At 44.0% G+C, this 18,633-nt stretch overlaps 1 protein-coding gene across 2 annotated transcripts in view; it reads left to right on the forward strand.

The window, feature by feature from the left end:
- GIGYF2 (GRB10 interacting GYF protein 2) overlaps positions 1 to 16,087 on the forward strand; it is a 131,896-nt gene extending 115,809 nt beyond the window's left edge. For both annotated transcript variants that reach the window (XM_052636571.1, XM_052636572.1), the window contains exons 24-30: positions 1,023 to 1,145; positions 4,118 to 4,327; positions 4,458 to 4,660; positions 5,794 to 5,948; positions 7,496 to 7,692; positions 10,101 to 10,248; positions 14,273 to 16,087. In XM_052636571.1, coding sequence (XP_052492531.1) covers positions 1,023 to 1,145; positions 4,118 to 4,327; positions 4,458 to 4,660; positions 5,794 to 5,948; positions 7,496 to 7,692; positions 10,101 to 10,248; positions 14,273 to 14,340 — 1,104 coding nt within the window. In that variant the 3' untranslated portion in view covers positions 14,341 to 16,087. The remainder of the gene's footprint in view (positions 1 to 1,022; positions 1,146 to 4,117; positions 4,328 to 4,457; positions 4,661 to 5,793; positions 5,949 to 7,495; positions 7,693 to 10,100; positions 10,249 to 14,272) is intronic.
- The last annotated feature ends 2,546 nt before the right edge of the window (positions 16,088 to 18,633 follow it).

Raw genomic sequence — 18,633 nt, forward strand, 5'->3', positions numbered from 1 at the left:
CTTATCCCATCAGTTCCAGTTTTAGAGATTAGTACTGAAGAACCTTTCTATTTTGGCATTTTGTTTTGATCCACACATGTACTGTTTTTATTATCTGGTTTAGGTTTGGTTTTTGTTGTTTTTGGTTTTAAGAGCCATAAGATGTGTGAAAATTGAGTGAATGAATATTTTTCTGGCCCAGAAAGACCAATGGATTCCCTTAGAAATAATCAAACTTTTGAGAACACTAAAGTATAGAGGACTCATATTTACACTTTATTTTAGTCGATAATTTTAAGGGATAGGGAAAAAAAAAATTATCGATTAAAACCAATTTAGTCCTCATGACTAGAAGCCACAGCCTGGTTAACTCCCTTCCATGAAAGACTGATTGAAAACTGTGCCTGGCGTCAGCTGCCCACCTCAGCTTTCCCTTCAGAACAGGGTATCGTGTCCTTATGACCTCCTTGGATTAAAAACTTAGTGATTGTTTTGTTTCATTTTCTCTCTTTTTGGCTGTATATTGGAGTGTATATCAGTGGCAGGTGTAACAAATTTGCAATTTCTTAAGAGTAAATCAGGTAAAGGTGTATTGATGTATTTTGGGCTTCCCTGGTGGCTCAGTGGTAAAGAGCTTGCCTGCCAGTGCAGGAGATGTGGGTTCAATCCCTGGGTCAGGAAAAACCCCTGGAAGAGGACATGACAACCCACTCCAGTATTCTTGCCTGGGGAATCCCATGGATAAAGAAGCCTGGCGGGCTACAGTCTATGGGATTGCAAAAGAGTCGGACACCACTTAGGACTAAAACAACAATAATATTGGTGTGTTTTGAGTTGTTTTAAAATAATCTTGTGACAAGAGAAAATTAGGTAAAAGAAGCAAAATGATTGGTAGAGTAGTCATGTAAAAGGATTGAAGAAGGAAGTTTGAACTGAATGTTACAAATGGAATGGAGGGAAGCGTGAAGGTTCTGTGCACAGTGCATCATTGCCCCTCCTGTCCATGTGTCCTCATGAACTCTTCTGCCTTCCTTTTTTGCTAGCTTCCCTCTTCTTCAACGTGGGGCCAGCAGTCCAATACGACAGCATGTCAGTCCCAGGCAACGCTATCATTGGCTGAAATCCAGAAACTAGAAGAGGAACGAGAACGGCAGCTTCGAGAGGAGGTAAATTTTAAATGTGATCTAGACAATCGGTGATTCAGAATAGCCAGTGTGCATTCTGGATTAGTGTCTACTAAAGATAAACATTGTTGTCAGAGTTGCTGTGTATCCGAATTAGATATTTATTTTTCACCTCTTTAGCCTGTACGATGGTCACTAGCAAATATGAAGGATCTAATAGAAATAGCATGAAGATTGGGTACAGAAATGTTCGGTTACCTTTACCATAGCTCTCGAGAGAATAGCTCAGAAACAAAAGTACATGGGTGTTTCAGAATTGGGGGTGAGTTTTGTGCAGATAGCCTCTTAAAAATTTGATGCTTACAATGCAGAAATATTTTTCTCTAAAGGGTACTGGGTTCTGACTAACCTAGAAAACCTTAAAATATGACAGAAATACCATCTCTCTGCTTGTTCGTCTACATCCTGTAGTTCCTCGTTAGGATAGAGAGGATACAAAAGAGTGAAAGGGGTTGGGGGGCAGCAGAACGTAGTTCTTGACAGAAAGGAAAAAGAGTGAGTGAAATGGTTTGGCTCAGCGTACCACTAGCTGAGTGCCATCTGTCCGTCGTGTATCTGCTGCTCGTGTGGATATAGTTGCATCTAAGACAGACAAAATTCTCTCCCTCCATAAAGCTTACTTTTAGTTGAGGGGACAAGGATATGAAAGGACATACGGAGTTCTCGAAGGCAGTATGTGTTAGAAAGAAAAATAAAAGTGGAAAGGGGCGTAGGGAGGAGGTTGGGAGTTAGTGGTAGCATTGGTGGTGGGCAGCAGTTGACCGTCTAGCTTTAGGTGTGCTGACTGGGAAGGCCCCTCTGAGGAGGTGGCATGAGGTGACTGAGTCTTAATGGAAGTACTGTGCATGGGTATGATTTGAGGCAGAGCAGTCAATTTGTTCGAGAATGCAAGCCGTCATTCTTTATCTGGGTGGTGTGCTTCACTAAAGGCCATGAAAATCCTCTGTGCGTGTTCACCGTGTAGTGTGCATGACATCACCCAGTAGGTTAAAAACTTTCTTCGTCTTAAAATTTACCATATTTCCTACCCACCTTCAAAAGAAAAAAGGCTGAGCTTTCTCTGAAATCATCTCTCTTTTCTCAAAAGTTAACAGCTGGATGCAGAGCAGAGTGTAGCTTCCTCCTCCAAGGCTAGAAATTGTTCCAATAATTTTGGTCCCTGCTAAATGAAAAAAATAATAATGGTCATCAGAGTTGGAATAACAGGTCTTCTCTTGTTCATATTTTTGTCTGTTAGAAGTTAATAATTGCCTTGTGTTTTCATTTGATTTTCTTTGAACAGTTAAGTCTGTGCACGCTTCGAAATGTATAAAGGGCCACCCAGCAGATAGTATCCGACAGTTCTGTTTCATTCTTTCCCTGGAGGTGTCCTTTCCAGGACCCTCTAACTTGTTCAAATCTAAACATGCTTGACTTGCTGCACGTGTGCTCTGTTTCTCAAAATTTTGTCATCCGCGTGTTGTCCCAGGTGGCGCTAATGGTAAAGAATCCACCTGCCAGTGCAGGAGACGGCTTCAGTCCCTGGGTTGGGAAGATTCCCTGGAGGAGGAAGTGTCAGCCCCCTCTAGGATTCTTGCTTGGGAGAATGCCATGGACAGAGAAGCCTGGTGGGCTGCAGTCCATGGGGTCACACAGTCAGACAGACTGAAGTGACTTAGCACGCACACATATTTCTTTCCATCTTGTTCTCTGTTGTCTTTTGTGATGGAGTATTTTCTCAATCTTCTCTTTCAGTCCTTCTATTGAACTTTAAAGGTATGCTCTCTTATTTTAAAGTTCTGAGTCCATATATTGTTCCCTCTTAAGTATTTGTGTTTATAGTCTCTTTCTCTTGTTTTACTGAATACAACGTGTAACCTCTAAGAATAATGCTTACTGATCACTCCTATTTTCCCTTGCTTCTGTTCCAGCAGAATCTTGTTTGTTTGATTTGGTCTTTGGCTTCCATCTCACAGGCTGGGCTGTGTTCTCATTTAGGAAGAAGGCACTGAGGAGCTGGTGGGGGTTCAGGTGCATGCAGCACCTTGCTGGGCTTCGCTGTGATGGTGTCTGTAGTGGTCTCTTCTGTTCAGATCCTCCATCTGTTGGTATCTGTAGGTGTATTCTCTTGTGGTAGGTCAGCTTTCCTGTAGAATAATCTACTTACCTGGTTCAGCCTCTTTAAAAAGGAAAGTTTTAATTTTCTGTTGGGGAGAGGTGAGGGATAGCTGCCAAGTGTGTTGGGTGGGGAATGTAGTCAGGGTCTTAATGTTGCTTTTTACAGACTTTCAGCCTGTCTTCCTTTGTTCGAGATACCCATGCCTGTAATTCCCAAGCTTTTTGTATGAATTGACCTGTTTCTGAGCTTCCTTTTACTTCGCTTTCAACTTACTGGGTCTGTTGTATTGGCTGTCTTTATTTGCTTGCTTTCCAGCTTTAAAAAACTTTTCCGTTCTCTTTGTCCTTAAAATTTATGTTTTAGAAAAAAATTATTTTTGTCATTTTGATAGGACTTTGGAAATAAACATATTACATTTTTATGCTTAACCAGAAGTCCTATTTAATTTTTAAGAAGTAATTCTTAATTTCTTTTTATTCTCCTCTTAGTACTTCTGACTGTTTACATCTTTATTTGCAGCAGAGTAGTTAACTGTTAGATGTTTAGTTGCTTCCCAGGTGGCACTAGTGATAAAGAACCCACCTGCCAACACAGGAGATGTAAGAGACATGGGTTTGATACCTGAGTTGGCAAGATCCCTTGGAGGAGGGCATGGCAACACCCTCCAGTATTCTTGCCTGGAGAATCCCATGAACAGAGGAGCCTGGAGGGTACAGTCCATAGGATCACAGAGTCAGGCACAACTGAAGCGTCTCAGCACACACACTATGTATTTATATTCCATTTAGCATACTGGACATTTATAACTTTTATTTTAAAAACTGGAATCCTGAGATAGCTTCTCTTGTGCCTGCAGCAGAGGCGCCAGCAGAGGGAATTGATGAAAGCTCTTCAGCAGCAACAGCAGCAGCAACAGCAGAAACTCTCAGGCTGGGGGAACGTCAGCAAACCTGCAGGCACTGCGAAGTCTCTTCTGGAGATCCAACAGGAAGAAGCCAGGCAGATGCAGAAGCAGCAGCAACAGCAGCAGCAACACCAGCAGCCAAACAGAGCCCGGAATAATACGGTGGGTCCGTCTTCCTGAGCGGTTTTTGTATGGACTGGCGGTGTGAGTTATCTGTTTTGACTTTGGTGGGCTCTCTTTTTGTCTTTTTAATATTATTAACTGTAGTTATTTGTGTCTCTCTCTTTAACAGCATTCCAACCTGCACACCAGCATTGGGAATTCTGTTTGGGGCTCTATAAATACCGGTCCCCCTAACCAGTGGGCCTCTGACCTAGTCAGTAGTATCTGGAGCAATGCTGACACTAAAAACTCCAACATGGGATTCTGGGATGATGCAGTGAAAGAGGTGGGACCTAGGAACTCAACAAACAAAAATAAAAACGCCGGTCTCAGGTAGGGCTCAAAGCGATTGACCTGTGTTCCTTGGTGGATTGGGGGAGGAAGGGCATGTGAGGAGTATGATACTGGGTGGCCAGAGAAAGGTAGTTATTTAGTTTCTACTTACTTTCACCTATATCCTGGCATGTGAGGTGATAGTTTGATGATTGTTTTTCTTCCCTGTGGAAACACGTTGGTATTATTACTAGCGGCTCCTTTGGTTGCTGGACATGGAGTCTGTTGCCTGTCACGTGGTAAACACTTAATATTTTTTGTTACTGCTCTTGAATATTTCTCTAAGGTAGTCTCTAGATTCTAGCATTTTCTCTAAAATTTTAAGTTAGAGTATTATAAACACAAACTGTTTTATTTTTATGATGAATTTGTTAACATCTTACATTCATCTTTCTTTTGTTGAACAAGCATGGGTTTTAATGTTAAGTCATGGACTCAGATCCCAGCACTAGGACTTACTAGCTGTGTGACCTTGGGCAGGAGGGAACCTCTTTGAGCCTCAGTTCCCTCATCTGTAAAATGAAGATAACAATAACAGCTTCATGGGTGTGGTTGTAAAGGTTAAGTGAATATGTGTGAAGTAGTTAGTAAAGTGCCTGGCACATAGTAACTACTTAATAAATGGTAGTGTTGTCAGAGTATTTCTTCTCAATTCTGAGGGCTTAATGTGTGATGAATAGGACACTGAATAACATGTTGAGCATCTTTGCCAGGCACTGTGCTCTAGGCCTTTGCATATAATATTTTTATTCTTTTTAATAACCCAAAGAAGTATTAGTATCATTTTACAGATGAGGAAACTGAGGCTTAGCAAAATTTAAAATCTTACTGACAGACATGAGAAGAACTTAATAATTTCTCTGAAAAGAAGCCCTTATTCACAAACTAGAATGTATTAACCGAGGCTAGATTTTAATAGGTATTGAGTAAACTCCCCCACCTCCAACCCCAGTATTTCACTTTTTTGTTTTTGGGCTTTTGTTTGTTTGTCTGTTTTCATTTTCGGAGCCAAGAATTGGATTGCTGGACAGCCATCCAATGTTGCCAAGACATTATCTATGTATGGTGTTAGAGTATGATTATAATAGTAACAGTTCCTGGGAATATAATACCACCCTATTGTTTTGCTTTAGTAAATCTGTAGGTGTGTCTAACCGGCAGAATAAGAAAGTAGAAGAAGAAGAAAAATTGCTGAAGCTCTTTCAGGGAGTAAATAAAGCCCAAGATGGATTTACCCAGTGGTGTGAACAGATGCTTCATGCCCTTAATACGGCAAATAACTTGGATGGTAAGAACTGGGGAGGGAAACCCAGCATGTGGAATGGCAGAGCAGGCCCCACAAAGAGTTAGGAAATTGAAATGATGGGCTGGCCTTCAGGAGGTGAAGTCTGATGGAGGTCAAGTCCTGCACTTACTGTAAGAACTTGACTCTTTTACAGCATTACTTGTGAGAAAAGTTCTGTAATACTGTCCTGAACTAGGTTACCAGTGGACATCAAAGAGTAGGTGCTTTGCAGGCTGTCCTGTGATGGACAGGGCAGAAGAGATCATGGTTCTGTCCCGCTCACTTTTGGGGAGCATCACCAGATGAACGAAGGAGACTGACTGTTATCCCGGGGACATAGGTCAGCCTGCACGAGGGAAGACTGGGGTGATGTGAGCATCTCTCCCTTCCTGCCTTTGGGGGCAGGGGTGGGAGTTGTGACAGAGCAGGTAGGCATGCTTTGTGTGGGATAAAGCTGAGTGAGACCTGTAATGTATGCAGATAAAAAGGTTTCGGCGCAGTTTGGAGAAAAACTTGCTGCTTGTTGGTTGTTTACAAAGAGAATTGTCTACCTGAGATGGAAGCAAGTACTTCCCTCACCCGCAAATGTTCGAACAGAGACCAGTCAGCTCGGTGTGGACGGGATTCCCATAACTCGTGAGCTTTGCTGAACTAGTCCATCTCTGAAGTCTTTTCTAAAGCCAGAAACCTTAAAAAAAAAAAAAAAAAACCAGAACAGGAAAAGAATTGAAGGGTTCCTTTGCATCAGTGTGACAATAGCTGACGGTCAGAACGAGTCAGAGAAAGCAAGAGTGAAAAATAGTGATGGCTACCATGCATTAAGCACCTACCATGTACTAGGCACTTTCTGGGGTTAATATGCGTTATCCTAGTGATTTTAATTTTGGCCATAACTTACCTTTACAATGTCGGTGGTGTTATCCCCATTTTATAAATTAGGAAACGGAGGCTCAGGAAGGTTAAGTAGCTCATCAAGGTCACACAGTGAGCAAATTTCAGAGTCAAGTTTTAAACCCATGTCTGTCTAACTCTGATACTTGGACTTTTCTCCTGCACCACACTGCTTCATGTCGAATTTTTCTGTGTAAACAGAGGTTATCTCAGTGAAGCAAAAGGAGGCTGCAGCTTTATCTTCAGTATCTGTCACGGTGCCTGGCACACACCATGGCACTTAAAACATATTTGACTGAATTTAAAGAAGAGAAGAAAGGAATCCCCAGCTTACTCTAGTCTTAGACAAGCAGTTGTTTCCATCAACATAACTTAGTTTCTACCAAAATAACATTTAGTGAAACAAATATATGCATGATATCTTCATCTCTGTGATATTTCAGACGATTTGGGGCATTACAATGAGAGTGGGGTTCCCCCCCTATGACTACAGAGTAGGTTAAAGAATTTAGCATATTTAGCATAATAGCTGCATGCCTTTCCAGTTTCCATCATTCATGTCCCTGTTAGGTGTTAAAATATACTGAAGACTGACCCTGACCTCTGCTGTGTGGTATTTCATTGTTACTCTTTATGTCTTCTTCCCTCTCATGTTACAGTGCCCACATTTGTTTCTTTCCTGAAGGAAGTAGAATCTCCATATGAGGTCCATGATTACATTAGGGCCTATTTAGGAGATACCTCTGAGGCCAAGGAGTTTGCCAAGCAGTTCCTCGAGCGCCGTGCCAAACAGAAAGCCAACCAGCGGCAGCAGCAGCAGCAACAACAGCAACAGCAGCAGCAGCAGCAGCAGCAGGTACGAGGCAGCAGAGTGAGTGCAGTGCCCTGGTCAATACTGGTGTCTTGAAAGTGGAGCCTCCAGAGAAATGAAATTTTAAAATACTACCACCATTTTTGTACATCACATGACTGGAACCTTTTAATGCCAGGTAGACTTGACATTTTAAAATAACATGTCCTGAGACCTTTGTGAATTTCCCAAAAAGCAAGTGTATAACCATTCATTCACTGTTAGTCATACCAGCCCCATTTTTCTTGGTTCATATAGATGCCTCTGTCCAATTGCAAATGCCAACTTATAGATGAATAAATTTGGTTTTAATAGTTAAAATTCACCAATGGTAACTCTCTGAAGCTCCAGATCATTTGTTCCCAGTACTGACAGTACTGTACCTGCCAAATATCTCATACACTGTTGATGAGAATGTAAAGGTTCTTGTTATTCTCGGGAGCTCTATTCTGTGAACTTGCTGCCAACACAGAATTAGCAAATACTGAACCATTGCTCCTAGGGGGTTAGGTTTCTGTGGACCTGTGTTACAGCATTTTTGTCAGCTTGTAACTGTGGAATGCTGATAACCTTGTTCTGTGTGTGATTCTGTTTAAGGATGCGTTATTTAAATACATTGCTGCTTCCTTAATACTGAACTCACAGCCAGTGCCACTGTAACTCGTGCCTGAAGGAAGCTTACCTAACACACACATTTTCTGAGGCACATCACAGCCTTTGGGCCCTTTAGAAACACTAGACAGCACTTGACCCTTGGGAGCCATTTTAAACAATGGAATCACCAACAGCAGTGTGAAAACATGATCTGAAAGAGACCGAGAAAGATGCTCCTTTGCCGTGTGAGAGCTGAGACGAGGAGGCAGGAAGTGTCTCCGAGTTCTGCCTCAGCTGGGAACGTGCATCTTGGGCAGCTCAGTTTTTCACTGCTCTGTAGACATGCATATTCAGAGTGAGGACAGAAACACCACAAGCATGCAAATTCGCAGATAATGGGATCCGTGAATGAGAACGATTGTCTTTACAAGTTTCTGAAGAACAGTCTGTCAGGACTCTTGGAGAGGCTTAAGAATATTTTTAATCTTGTGGTTCTTCTACTAGAGATAATGTTTATCAGAGTTCACTTTTAGGAATGTGTAAGGTACAGAGAAGTATAGGGCATTTAAAATCTGTTTGGATAAATGGGGCTAATGCATCAACTGAAGGAAAATGAAAGATGTGAACACAAACAGCCCCAGGAAAAAAATGTTAAGGAATCAAGAGAAGACAGCGAGCAGCAGTACAGAGGCCTCGCGTGTGAGAGGGCCGCCTGTGCGCGCAGCCAGGCTCGCCCCCTGCCCGTTCCGCCGCCCTGCTCGGGAGCCTGATCCCAGTTCAGAATGCGTTGCTCTCACAGGAGCAGCACACGGTGTGAACGGCTGGTAGACCATTTCATAGTTTAGCCAGTTGGTATAAAGTATGTGAACAGTATTTTGGGAACAGATCCCTTCCGGGATTGCTGCTAGGAATGAAGTGCATGACATGAACTTTGTCTTGCTTGGTACTGGGCTCTCAGCCGGTCTGTGGGCTCTCCTCTCTGTCCCGGGGCCCAGAGAGTAAAGGACCCTTCCACCTAGAGCAGGTGGGGGTGCAGATTGCCAGAGAGCAGATTCCTGGTGAATGGTGCAGACTCCATGTGTGTCTGGCGAGCTGTTTGGTTTTTAAAATTTTGTTTCATTTTTTGCTGTGCTGGGTTGTGGGCTCCTCTTTAGTTGCGGTGAGCGGGGGCCCCTCTCCATCGTGATGCACAGGCTTTCTCATTGCAGTGGCTTCTCTTACGGAGCACGGGCTCTAGTGCACGCTCAGCAGTTGTGGCTCCCAGGCTCCAGGGCACAGGCTCAGTCCTTCCACAGCGGGTGGGGCCTTCCCAGATCAGAGATTGGACCTGTGACCCTTGTATTGGCAGGCGGATTCTTTACCGCTGAGCCACTAGGGAAGCCCCTGGAGAGGTTTTGACAACTGTGCTGTCGCAGCAGTGTGGACCCCTGGAGTCCCCAGGATGGGCCTTGTGGAGACACACAGCCTAGGGTGTGGACCCCTGGAGTCCCCAGGCTGGGCCTTGTGGAGACGCACAGCCTAGGGTGTGGACCCCGGGAGTCCCCAGGCTGGGCCTTGTGGAGATGCACAGCCTAGGGTGTGGACCCCTGGAGTCCCCAGGCTGGGCCTTGTGGAGACACACAGCCTAAGTGGGTTGTCTGAACCTCAGTGAAGGGAAGAAAGTGGCTCAGTGGACTGCCCTCAGTTTCATTGTTACCAGAATCCGTGGTAGGCGTCTGTTTCTAAACTCCTCCTCGGTAATGAGGCCAGATGGGCCATTTTCTGAGGGGGCCAAGCTTGCGTCCACTGTGTGGTCTCAGTGGTGCCGTCTTGTGTTACAGGACTCTGTGTGGGGAATGAACCACAGTGCGCTCCACTCGGTGTTTCAGGCCAGTCAGGCCAGCAGCCAGCAATCCAACTTTGAAGCCGTGCAAAGTGGCAAGAAGAAGAAAAAGCAGAAGATGGTCCGAGCAGACCCTAGTCTATTAGGTGAGCACAGGCCTCAAGTCTTAGCTGGGTGTTGAGGGTGAAGTATATGCGAGGCCTATGGTGGAGGGTTTTTCATGAAAGAAAATTTTTCTTACAAAAAAAAATTGTTTTAGCCAGTTCAAAATAAACTATTTATTGGGAATCTCTGCAAGAGCTATGCCTCATCTATTATAGGGAGCAAGAAAAAGAATATATTGTATGGTGCCTTAAATTTTAAAGACTTTTTCACATCTAACATGAATTTTCCTAAAACCCTTTCAGTTTAGTTAGAAAATAATGCTGATTAAGAACAGTAAATGTTGTTTAAAATGTAAAGTGCCTATTTGTGTGGAAACAGACCGTAATCGAATCAGATACTCAAAAAAGAACAGATGTTAGTTGATATTCACTGTAGAATAGTCTCAGAATTACCCTGCATCATGAGGTGATGTTCCAGCGTTAACAATAGTAAACCGAGGCCTAGAGGATTGAGAACGCTTCCCAGAGTCACTCAGCAGTCAGCAGCGCAGCTGGGGTTTCACAGCAGGTCCACTCTCTCTTCACTCTTCTGTGTTACAGTAGCTATTCTTTTTTTTTCCCATGACTGTCCTTACCCAATGTTAGGGACCAGTGTTGTCACACAAGTCAGCTCTGAGGAGAAGGTGACACCTGAATTGGGGCTTTGAAAAAGCAGGAAGGATAGGGTATGGTGTTCCTGGAATAACAGCATAGGCAAAGCTGATGGGCTACCTTTGTTTCTTAAACTGGCCTAACAGCCTCACCGACAAGGATGAAATTAAAATTATTCTCTGTTCATGAATGTATTCATGAGCTGTTATAAAACTGTGTTGTCTGGAATAGAATGGTTGTATTGGCAAAGATGGCAGGTTGGGAAGTCAGGCAAACCCGTTGGAGGGTGCAGTATAGACCAGGTGAAAGATACTGGTGGCCTAGGGTAGGGCTTTGGTGGTGGAGATGGAGAGGAGTTAGATGGATTTCAGAAAGTTAGGGATAGGCTTGGGCAAGGAGAAAGGAAAGGTTTAGGCAGCAGGATGGAAAGAGCTGCCCTTTGATAAAATGATGAGCACTGGAAGGTAGAGCAGGCTTTGGGGAAAGGACATGCTGTTCAGGTGTTGGTGGACCAAGTGTGACGTGACGGGGAGGCATCATACAGAGTGAAAGAGCTGATGGTACAGTGAGAGGTAGACTGCTCTGCCCTCATGGGATCCTACTTCAGAGGTTTCCTGCCCTGGAGAAATCAATATACCAGTAACAAACCTAGCTTTGAGCAACGCCCCTTGGAACTGCGCTCTGCAGGCGGGCTTTGGAAACGTAGAGGTCTGGCGCTGTTTTGCTTTCTTCTGCCTGTCTTGGAAGGTTATGTTAAGGATGGATGGATCAGTCCAAAATTTTGTCCAGTTTTGACAGAAATAGATGAATGTAGATTTTAGAATGTTTTCAGTTCTGGTTGTGAGTTCTAGCTAAAAATCTCCCACTATTTAGCTGTGGTACTTGGCTAGGGCAGTAGGGGTAGGTTCTTCTGAAAATGAGGTGTAAATGTTTTTGGACTAAATATTTGATCTGACCCCATTGTTTATTATAGATGTAAGAAAGAAAGGGACTTAAAATCCCCCTTCAGGGAAATGAGAGGGAGGTCGTTCTAGGACTAGAGTTTTAAGGAGTATATATCTTGAAAGGGAAAGAGAGAAATATAAGGGCAGTAAAACTATTCAGAAAATACTGAAGAAACTTACTTGGGTGAGCTCTTGCTTATATACCATTTAATGAGAATTTTTGCTCAAGTAAACATTCTTCTGGAAATTCCTCTGATAATTTCTGCCCCATACCTACTAACCATTTATTATTGTTTCTAATTGATATATGCCTTATTGACTTGCAGATTAAGAAAAATTAACAAATATACATCAGTCACAAGTTACCCATGAACATAATAGGAAAACAAATCAATTTTGACCCCACTGTATCCATTGAGAACGTGGTCACTGATCAGAATAGCGTTTTGCTGCTAAAACAAACCTTCAGAACAAGCCCGGCCTCATTTTAATGCTCATGTCCTCCGCAGTGCTTGTGTTTTCTCTAGCTCTTCAAGCTGGCAGGCACCATTGTGAGCCAGCATCCTGTGCTTGGATATGAGAAATACACACACAAAGTACCATTGCTCACCAGTCACAGTTTTCTTACAGAAACAGTCCCCCAAACCTTAAAGTCATGTGAGCGAGACTGTTCTAAACCTAAGAGAGTGTGGTGGTTAGAGCTGGGCATACTGGGCCTCAGTCCCTGTTTGTATTGCTTGGGGTCTCATGACACCCCAGAGCATCCCTTTTCTGTCAGGTGGGGAGGAGTGCCCTCCTCACTGGTTTTTTTGACAGGTAAATGAGACCGCATCTGCTAAAGCCAGTCCAGTAATCATTCTGTTATAGCAATGAAAACCATTTTGTGGCCCCAGGTTTCTTTTCCCAGTCCTGTCTCTGTATGACTGGGAAAACACAAATAGTTTGTGTTTTTTTTGCATTCCTGGTTTTATTGCATGTAGCTCATTTTGTTTTTATCACATTTCATTTGTTCTCGAGATGCATGTGAAGTCAAAGAAAAACCTGCTTTAGAGCCGAGTAATAGTTCATTTCACAGACTGTTCTTTAGGGTTTACGTTTACCTAAATAACTGTTATTTTCAAGTATGAACACACTAAGCCTTTCATTATTTTGATGGGAATAAAGTCCTGCAGGTTATGGGAACACAGTTGAGGGGTAGAACTCAGGTTGGGGTTTGGAATCCTAACCTCTTCCAATAGGAGGCCTTGGAAACAGCTTGTACCACAGCTTCCTTGATTAAAAAATAGGGATGTTTATGTTTTCAAATCAGGATATTTTGGAGTCAGTGTAATATAATTAAAGTCTTTTTTATTATGTAAGACATTTTTGTGTATTATTGGTACATTGAAAGTGTGTATTTGTTTGAAAACTTGAATGTTAAAGGGCAAAAAGGAGGGGGGGAAAGCTCAAAGTAATATTAACAGAGCTGCTTTTAGACTGGAGAGCTTCGCCTGTTTACTTTTTGATACTCAAACAGCAACTGAGACAGTTTGGGGTTTCATTTAGGATGGTTGAACTAAAAGCATTTTGAGACTCACTCATTCCAGAGAGGCCCTGTTAATAGTAACTTTTATCAGTCTCTGATTATGTGGAGTTTATTGAAAACTCATACATGACTGATGGCATTAGGTTTTCAGACTTCAGTAGTGTTTGTAAGCTCAGCTGTGCTAGTATTGCCTTTTCTAAACCAGATAGTATTTTGGTTCATCAGTATTGCTCAGTGAGATCCTTGCCTTTGGTGGTCTACTTACAGTAGTTTGAGCTGAATAAGGAAGTTTTTTCATTTCTGTGCTGTCTTCTGTGTGATAGGAGGAACAGCTGAGAGCTCTCAGGAGCTTGTAGCCTGCCTTCCCTGGAGCCTCCTACCCCTGGAGCAGAACCTCTCAACCAGAACTTTGGCAGTGTTTTGGACTGAAAGTGTTCCCAGTTAGTGAATGGGGCTGAAGTAGTGATTATTCTCACTCAGATGTTACAGTCATTTGGTCTAGTGGTTGTAAAGTACTTAGTGTGATATTCTTGTCCTGCCCCTGCCCCATTCTTCTAAGGTAGCTACACCTTCTGAATGAACTTCTCTCCCTGGGCAGCCTGGCCTGGCTTTGACACACACACGTGCACACACACCCCAGGCCTGGATTGAGGACTCCCTAGGGCAGTGGTTTGCAGTTCTTTTTAAGCAGTGATGCTGGTGTGTGTGTTTCTTCCCTAATTAAATTATATCAGAACCTTAAGAAATAAAACATATTAAAATAGAATCTCTCATTGGAAGGGCAAGAAAACCACTGCATTGACCTTTATCCTTTCTTCTTCCTCCTTTTAGTATCGCTGTTGGTATACTCAAAAACAGGAGACTGAAATATCAGCCCCCTGCCTGAGTTTGAGCCACAGGGTTGTCTGGGTGTGGTTGGTCACTCATTGCAGATTTTTCCCTGCAGGGTTTTCAGTCAACGCTTCCTCGGAGCGACTCAACATGGGTGAGATCGAAACTCTGGATGACTACTGAGCGCCTGCCAGACCAGACTGGCCTTCCCTCTCCTCTCTGCCGACCATGGATTCTCCAGCTCTGGACACAACACTTACTCACCATATACTCTCTGTCACTGCAACAAATCACAGAACCGATCATCTCAGGCTTTTTCTTCTAGCCCTTTGTGTCCAAGATTCTTTAAACCGTTTTTGTTGGTGCGCATCTCAGACTGTAGATGAGTGGACCAGACGCTGTGTCTCGGGGGTGGCAGTGGGGATTCCTCCCCAACAAGGCTGATTTTGGGCAGCACGTGTTTACTGTGCCGTGATTTCACCTCCTGTCTCCCAGAAAGTGTGTTGGGATCTGCCAATAGCAATTTACTTTCTCTTGTCATTTTTTTCCTTCTGTTTGATTTTTCTTTTTCTTCTTTTTCCCCGCCCCACCCCCCAAACGGGCAAGGGGTCTGACTGGTGCAATCATGAAGAGAGTTAATGGTAACAGACATTGGCCAGCAACAAAACGCCCATGGACTGTGACTTGAGCATCCGACAGAGACAGTCAGAGCTCTTCCAGTCTGCAGGTGGCATTGCCCCAGCTAACTTCGGGATTGCATCCAAGAGGCCCTGAGTGGGGTGGTATTTAGATTGATTGGTTTGATGTTGCACACCCCTCGCCCTCATTCTTTCTGAGGATCCTTTCAGAGAAAGGATTCTTGGTTTTTCTTCATTAGATAGTGACTTCCAAGCAAGCTGACTTCTCTCCTGGCATACTCCAACCTGATCGGACAAAGGAAGCCCTATGGCCTGGGAGAGGAACTTATTTTTAATTTTTCTTTCTTACAAAAACGGATTTTTTCCCATAAATATTTTTACTTCAGAGGACTAGGACCAGTTTGTTTTGGGCCTTTCTGCTGAAAATTTGTCTCGTTTTAAGAGGCAGTTAGGATCTTTACCATATGTATGAATTTGTATAATTTCATTTTGGATAGGGATAAACTGCTTCTGATAAAAGCCCGGAATTTCATCTGGTTCCTCAGAGCATTGCGTGTGTGTCTTGCTGTGGCCCCAAAAGGTTTTGTCTAAAGATTCTGGAGCGGCAAGTTGCTGGCTTGCCTTTTCTGAAAAGAGAACATGCAAAACCTGACCATCTTTTAAGACCTTCATCTGTGGAAACCACTAAACAGGAGAGTCCCGTGGGATGGAGGGGACGGGAGAGAGAAGCCTGTTCTGGCTTCGATCGTGGCCTCCTAATACCCCTTCACTGCAAATATAAATGTATCCAAGCCCTATTTATAAGCAAATACTCCTCCTGCCTCCGCCAACCCCCCACAGAACATCACCTGAAATTGCCAATCACACTTTGGTCTGCAGCCACCAGACCATCCGTCCCCGCGCAAGAAGTGCTGTGGTTTGGGCGGCTCCTGGTCGAGCGCCTTCCCTTTCTGACATCATGGCCCGAGGAAGGCTGGAGTTGCTCTGAGAGCAGTTTGGTTTGGGATGATTCTATTTGGTTTCTGTTTTTATTCTTTTGGATCAGCATTCTCCCTATCCCTTTTGGCCACCCTCCCTCCTAAACATGTACAATAACTATACAGAGACTGCTACAAACTTGTATATAGTTTTTGGATCAAACAGCATGAGGAGATGGGGAACCATTAAAAACTGGGGCTCCTGGTCTCCTTTGCTTTGTAAATTCACAAGTGGGGGTGGGGAAGAGGGACAGTTAAGATGTTTACAGAACTTTAAGCTCCCTCGGAACTTTTGCCAGTGTGGAGGAAAATAAAAAAGACCTTAAATAAAACCTCGTGGTATTCTGTCTGGGTACATCTCTTGTACTCACGCTTGTCGAGGTGAGTTTTGCGCTAAGCCATGTCCTTGACACCATGGAAAAGCTGCAGACACACAAGTGCCCTGGACGTGGAAGCAGCCATGGCTTTCTCCGGCAGGCTCGGAGACGCCGCCAGTTCTTTAGTTGAAGAGCGTAGAGGTCAGGGTAAACAGGGTAAGTTGATTCAGTGTCCGTCCTCCTTGGCCTCTCTCTGCTGATCTGTGGCTCGTCTCCTTCCCTCACCACACAGACACAGACACACACACACACACACACACACACACACACACATACACCAGCCCCTGAAGATCCCCTCCAGAACCTGCCCACACCTTCCAGATGAGACTCAACTCCACTTGTTTGGGGGAAAAGTTAAAAACACAAGTATTAGGGAGAAGGTCGGAAGATTTGGGGGAAGCAAAGTCATTTTAGTCATGGAACATTACACTTGCTTAACCAGCAGCACTGCTGCTACCTGAGGAGTTTCCCACATCTTGGAAAGAAACCACTCTTTCCTAGGAATGTTTGTTTCTGTCACAATTCTATCAGTTTTTCAGTCTCGTTTACTCTTTCACTTCCAGCAACCATGTTCTTACCTCTTCCTGTTAATGTGAAGTGAAAGTTGCGCAGTCATGTCCAACTCTTTGAGACCCCATGGACTGTATCCATGGAGTTCTCCAGGCGAGAATACTGGAGTGGGTAGCCTTTCCCATCTCCAGGGGATCTTCTTGACCCAGGGAGTGAACCTGGGTCTTCCAAATTGCAGGCGGGTTCTTTACCAGCTGAGCCACAAGGGAAGCCCAAGAATACTGGAGTGGGTAGCCTGTCCCTTCTCCAGCGGATCTTCCCGGCCCAGGAATTGAACCAGGATCTCCTGCACTGCAAGTGGATTGTTTAGCAACAACTATCAGGGTAGCCCCTTTCTGTGAATATACTGGCAAATTATCTAAGCTCTTCTTGAGTTTTAAAGTATTTGTTTTGTACACTGTTTGCTTCCAGTTGTCATAAGTCAGGATTTCAGAAACATACCCAGACAGGATCATTTGATTATGGACACTTTCCCCAAGGGCGTTGGTGTCCTGGTTACTGCTGCTACATAATGCCCCCAAATTGGCTGACAACAACCCTTTCATTTTATTGGTAGTTTTATGAGTCAGGACCTCGTAGGAAGGGCTCACCTGGACAGTTCTTCCATGGTTCTCCTGTGGTCTTGTTCAGATGTCAGCAGGGGCTGCGATCTTGGGAAGGTTCTGTTGGGTTGGCCAACACAACGGCTCACTCTTGTAAATGATGAGTGGCTGATGCTGGCAGTTGTCAGCTGGGCACTCTGCTGGGTCGATGGCTGGAGGAGCTGTCTGTGGTGGTGGCTGCAAGTAGGTGGGCTGCTTGTTCGGCTGCTGACTCCCACCCCTGGGGCAGAGGCTGCCTCATCTCTTCTGACTTTCTCTGATACTTTATTCTGTCAAGGTAGTCACAAGCCATTCAGGTTCAGGGGTTTGGGAACTGGAATGAGTGGTCAGGTCATTCTAGACGAGCAAGCAAATGGGAATTATCTTCACAAGACGAGGTTCTGTGTATACACCAAGGAGCTTGAACTCTTCACTGGCTCTGAGTTGAAAGCTCTTTTCTTAATTTCAATATAATGGTCAGTTCAGTTGCCCAGTAGTGTCCGACCCTTTGCAACCCCATGGATTGCAGCGTGCCAGGTTTCCCTGTCCATCACCAACTCCCGGAACTTGCTCAAACTCATGTCCATCTAGTCGGTGATGCCATCCAACCATCTCGTCCTCTGTCGTCCCCTTCTACCTTCAGTCTTTCCCAGCATCAGGGTCTTTTCAAATGAGTCAGCTCTTCGTATCAGGTGGCCAAAGTATTGGAGTTCAGCTTCAACATCAGTCCCTCCAATGAACACCCAGGGCTGATCTTTAGGATGGATTGGTTGGATCTTGCAGTCCAAGGGACTCTCGAGTCTTCTCCAACACCACAGTTCAAAAGCATCAATTCTTTGGTGCTCAGCTTTCTTTATGGTCCAACTCACATCCATACATGACCACTGGAAAAACCATAGCCTTGACTAGACGGACCTTTGTTGGCAAAGTAATGTCTCTGCTTTTTAATATGCTGTCTAGGCTGGTCATAGCTTTTCTTCCAAGGAGCAAGTGTCTTAATTTCATGGTTGCACTCACCATAGCAGTGATTTTGGAGCCCAAGAAAATAGTCTCTCACTGTTTCCACTGTTTCCCCATCTATTTGCCATGAAGTGATGGGACCAGACACCACGATCTTCATTTTTTGAACATTGAATTTTTAGCCAGCTTTTTCACTTTCCTCTTATACCTTCATCAAGAGGCTCTTTAGTTCCTCTTTGCTTTCTGTCATAAGGGTGATGTCATCTGCATATCTGAGGTTATTGATATTTCTCCCAGCAGTCTCAATTCCAGCTTGTGCTTCATCCAGCCCGGCATTTTGTATGATGTACTCTGCATATAAATTAAATAAAAG

The sequence above is a fragment of the Budorcas taxicolor genome, chromosome 3 (genome assembly GCF_023091745.1).
Source record: "Budorcas taxicolor isolate Tak-1 chromosome 3, Takin1.1, whole genome shotgun sequence".
NCBI lineage: Eukaryota > Metazoa > Chordata > Mammalia > Artiodactyla > Bovidae > Budorcas > Budorcas taxicolor.